Raw genomic sequence first — 5,173 nt, 5'->3', positions numbered from 1 at the left:
TTGTCGTGTGTGAAATGGACTTTGATTAATATAAGCATGGAAATGTGTTTTGTAATGAAAAGTATTATATCTTATGTATTAGAAAGTGTTAAATGATAAAAAGAAACCTTAAATGGTTCGAGAAAGCATGATCTGAGTAGTGGGAGTTCACCTAAGAGTAATCAGAGATAAGCAACCTAAATAATTGTTAGTAGTAAGTGCTGAGAAGTTGATCCGACAAGGTTGTGATGCCTATATGGTATTGTTTGCAGCAAGTATAGTGTGTGATGGTGGGATCGAGAAGATTGGGGTAGTAAGTGAGTTCCCAGAGGCATTTTCAGAAGAAATGACTGGATTACCTCCTGAAAGGGAAGTCGACTTCTCAATTGACTTGGTTCCTGGAACCGAACCAATATCAAAGGCTCCTTATAGAATGTCACCGTCTGAATTGGCTAAGCTAAAGAAGCAGATTGAAGATTTATTAGAGGAGAGATTCATCAGACTAAGTGTATCAACTTGGAGATCACTGGTATTGTTTATGAGAAAGAAGGATGGTAGTTTGTGATTGTGTATTGATTATTGGCAACTGAACAAAGTGACTGCAAAGAACAAGTATCCTCTATCAAGGATAGATGATCTTTTAGATCAATTGGCTGGTACCTCAGACTTTTCTAAGATTGATTTTAGGTCAAGGTATCATCAGTTGAGAGGTAGTGCAATGGATGTACCCATTTCAGAACTAGGTATAGCCATTATGAATTCCTGGTTATGCCATTTGGTTTGACCAATGTACCAGCAGTGTTCATGGATTATATGAACCGAATCTTTAGGCCGTACTTAGATCAGTTTGTAGTGATCTTTATAGATGACATCCTGATCTATTCTGAAAATGAGGAGAAATATGCGAGGCATTTGAGGATAATACTATAGATTTTAAAAGATAGAAAATTATATGCTAAGCACAGTAAGTGTGAGTTTTGGTTAAGGGAAGTGAGATTTTTAGGACATGTAGTGTCAGCAGATAGAATTTCAGTGGATCCACATAATGTTGAGGTAGTATTAAAATGGGAATGTCCTAGTTCAATTACAGAGATACATAGTTTTCTGGGATTAGCTGGGTATTATTGACGATTTATCCAAGGATTTTCTGATATAGCTTCGTCTTTGACTAAACTAACTTGAAAAGATCAGCCTTATATATGGGACAACCAGTGTGAAGTGGCATTTTGGAAGCTGAAAGAAAAATTAACAATAGCACCAGTGTTGATTATCCTTAATCTATGGTTACCTTATGAGATATACATTGATACATCTTTGAAAGGTCTTGGTTATGTCTTGATGCAAGACAGTCGAGTGGTAGCCTATGCTTCACGATAATTGAGACTGCATGAAGAGGATTATCCTGCATATGATTTAGAGCTTGCAAAAGTGGTGTTTGCTCTAAAGATTTAGCATCATTACCTATATGGTGTAGTGTTCACTATCTTTAGCATGATAAGAGTTTGAAATACCTAGTGGATCAAAAGGAACTAAATATGAGAGGCAAACAAGGTGAATGAAGCTTCTTAAGGATTATAACTTTGAATTGAAATACCATCAGGGTAAAACTAATGTGGTTGTTGACACTTTGAGCTAGAAGACTTTACATGTGGTAAGTCTTATAGTTAAGGAATACAGATTGATGAAGTCATTTGTGGAGTCACAGCAAGATGCACTATTAAAGGCATTAGTTAGTGCTTATTCCCTAAGATTAGCAATGATTTTTAGAAGGAATTGAGAATGGCACAACTAAAAGATGAAAGTCTTTTGAAGATTAGAGAAGAGATTGAAGTGGATCAAGCTATTGAGTTTGGATTCAATGATGATGGTTTTATGGTTTATCGAGATAGAATTTGTTTTCCTGAAGATGTAGATTTGACAAAAGTTATCTTGAATGAGGCTCACTATAGTAAATACACGATCCATCCTGGAGCTACAAAGATGTACCGAGATGTGAAACGATATTGGTGGTGGCTTGGTATGAAGAAAGATGTAATGGAGTTCATGACTTGGTGTTTGACCTGTCAAAAAGTGAAGATAGAGCACTAAAGACTAGCAGAAATGTTACAACCGTTGGATATTCCTAAGTGGACATGGGAGGGAATTTCTATGGATTTTATAGCTGGGTTACCAAGAACTCAATCTGGACATAATGCCATTTGGGTTATAGTCAATAGACTTACTAAATCAACTCATTTCTTAGCTGTTCGGATTAGTGATACTTTGGAAAAGCTGGCAGAGATCTAATCCAAGAAGTAGTAAGATTACATAGTGTACCAAAGAATATAATTTTTGATAGAGATCTAAAATTTATTTTTAAGTTTTGTGTAGCTTTACAGCGTGCGATGGGTATAGAGTTGAGATTTAGTATAGCATATTATCCACAAATAGATTGGCAGACATAACGAACCATATAGACTTTAGAGGATATGTTGAGAGCCTATGTATTGGAGTTGAAAGGTAGCTGGGATAGCCATCTCCCTTTAGCTGAATTTGCTTACAACAACAGTTACCACTCTAGTGTACAAATGGCACCAGATGAGGCATTATATGGGAGAAAATGCAGATCGCCTCTTTGCTGGACAGAGTTGAGTGAAAGGAGTGTATTAGGATTGGATATTGTGGATCAGACAACTCAAAAGATTGAGGTAGTTAGGCAAAAGCTATTAACGGCATAGAGTAGGCAAAAGAATTACGCAGATAGGCATAGAAGGCTGCTAGAGTTCTTGGTGGGAAACCATGTATTTCTGAGGGTTACACCAGTGACAGGAATTGGGAGATCGATATGAGCCGAGAAATTAACTCCTAGATTCGTTGGTCCTTTCAATATTCTGGAGAGAAGTGGACTAATTACCTACAAGATTTCTTTGCCACCACAGTTATTGGGTGTGCATAAGGTGTTTCACATGTCGCAATTCAAGAAATATCAACTTGATCCTTCACATATGATAGAACCGGAGGAGATTGAGCTCCAAGAGAATTTAATCTATAAGGTTGAGCCAGAGCGAATCGTGGATGTGAAAGAGAAGCAATTAAGGAATAAGATTATACAATTAGTTAAATTTTTCTAGCGAGGCATGGCTCCTGGTGATGCTACTAGGGAGACAGAGGATAAAATGAAGCAGCAGTACCCTTACTTGTTTCTATAAGTATATATTTATGTCTTTTATGAATTTTGAGGGCAAAATTCTTAAAAGGAGGGGACAACTATAACATCCTGAATTTCTTAATCCAAAGTTTAGAAGTTAATCAAGGATGAAGTGGAAATTAAAGTGGAATTAGAGATTCAAATGATTAATTATTATTTTTACTTGGTTGTGTGTTGTATGAACAAATATGGGTGATAGAAGTATGTTTCAGGTCGAAGCAAGTACGCGTGGTGAGAATAAATCTCACTGTGCCACGCGCCGCAACTTGTACTGCATCGCATGCGCCACGGCGCATAGACCAGACATTCACTTCATAAGTCATGAGAAGAAGGGCTGAGGAGCTAGATTAAGTCATTTTGGAGTGATGGAAGGTGATTCAGATTGATAACTTGCCAGGTAAGCTACATATAACTCTTACCTTCCATTCCACACAAATTTCTCTGAAAATGAGTTATAGGAAAATTGAATCAATGGAATTAGAGGGGTTTGATTCTTGCCGAATAGTAATAAAAAGGATAAAAGATAATAACCTAGCATAAAAGATCATAACTTGCCAGGTATGATATAAAGGTACCATGCAAAATAGTAGGGTAATGGTAGAAGTTGAAACCCAACATATTTCTAGTTCAAAAGATAATAACCCATTATTGGCTTGCACGAACTATTATGGAGTGGTTGATGAGATATGGGAGGTGAATTACACTAAATTCAAAGTACCTATTTTCAAATGCAAGTGGGTTCACTTTAATGCTATTAAAGTAGATAAGGAATTTGGGTTTATTTCAAATGATCTCAAAAGGCTTGGTTTTAAAGAGGAGCCCTTCATTTTAGCAAGTCAGGCAAAACAAATTTTTTACATCATTAATCCAATGAATAAACAGCGTTTTATTGTACTGCAAGGCAAAAAACAAATTATTGATATGGAGGATGATGACTCAACTTTTAACCTTGATGAAACCCTGCCTTTTACTGCAAATCTACCTAGATCAATTGAAATAGATTTGGTTGATGATGAATATGCAATTAGAGATAATCATTGTGAGGAAATTTGGGAGAATGAATAAAGTAGGAATTAATTAGTAAAACATTGAATTAATTGATTCTTTATATTCATATATTTGTTTCATTTATTTATTTCTATGTATTTAATTATAATGCAAGTTACTTACCCATATTATTTTCTAATCTTAATAGGCACATGGAGGGTTCTACTGAAGATGTAGTTGACACGTCCTGCGTAACTTACAAGAAAAGAGGTAGAGGAAGTGCAAAATTGAATGAGCTGGCACTACAGAGAGAGTGCATTTAGAGTTTGGTGTTGGTAAAAGACCACTTGGTCCAGAAGGGGATAAGTTTATAAGTTACATAGGTCTCATAGCTCAGAGTAAAGTTGGGATCTTGTATCATAATTGGCAAGAAGTACCGAAAACTACGAAGGACATGATTTGGAGTGATATTTTGGCATGCATATTTTTTATTTTTTTTCTATTGTTTTAATTATATTAGATACCATTATCTTATTTTATAATTATGACACATTGCAGCTTACTTATGACATTCCTCCTACTAATGAGATGAAGAGGTATTGACTTCAGCAAGTACATGATCGGTGGAAAGATTTCAAGTCATTACTTCCCAGGGAATACATTCGAGGAGCAAAGAAGAAAAACAATCCATGTTTAGAATATAATTTCATTGATGAAGACACTTGGAGAGAATTTGTGAGGTCACGAGATGATCATAAATTTCGGGTAAATTTTGATATAATTAATAACTTAGTTTATTTTTGTTTAGTTTACAACTAACTTTCTTTAATTATTTTTGTTTAGTTTACAACTAACTTACTTTATTTTTATTTTATTATAGGAATAAAGTGCTACAAATAAAGAGAGACAGTCTAAAAATAAATATCAGCATTACTTGTCTCGAGGGGGATATAGGAAGCTGGACCAGAAACTTTGGAAAGTAGATTTGAAGCAATTGCAGGAAGTTGCGAGATCTGACCC

At 35.4% G+C, this 5,173-nt stretch overlaps 1 protein-coding gene across 1 annotated transcript; it reads left to right on the top strand.

Moving 5' to 3' along the window:
* The first annotated feature begins 235 nt into the window (after window positions 1–235).
* LOC129317542 (uncharacterized) lies at window positions 236–2,067 on the top strand. Its single transcript, XM_054961855.1, has 2 exons — window positions 236–508; window positions 1,747–2,067. The coding sequence occupies exons 1-2, from the start codon at window positions 236–238 to the stop codon at window positions 2,065–2,067; spliced, it is 594 nt and encodes a 197-aa protein (XP_054817830.1).
* The last annotated feature ends 3,106 nt before the right edge of the window (window positions 2,068–5,173 follow it).

The sequence above is a fragment of the Prosopis cineraria genome, unplaced genomic scaffold, assembly GCF_029017545.1.
Source record: "Prosopis cineraria cultivar Desert tree isolate PC_DT_omini unplaced genomic scaffold, ASM2901754v1 PC8, whole genome shotgun sequence".
NCBI classification, from domain to species: Eukaryota; Viridiplantae; Streptophyta; class Magnoliopsida; order Fabales; family Fabaceae; genus Prosopis; species Prosopis cineraria.
This window is presented reverse-complemented; position numbering and strand designations above follow the sequence as displayed.

Coding starts and splice junctions, on each gene's coding strand:
- LOC129317542 (XM_054961855.1), top strand. CDS start 236: ATGGTATTGTTTGCAGCAAGTATAGTGTGTGATGGTGGGATCGAGAAG. Junction 509..1,746: donor TATCAACTTGGAGATCACTG/GTATTGTTTATG, acceptor AATGATTTTTAG/AAGGAATTGAGAATGGCACA.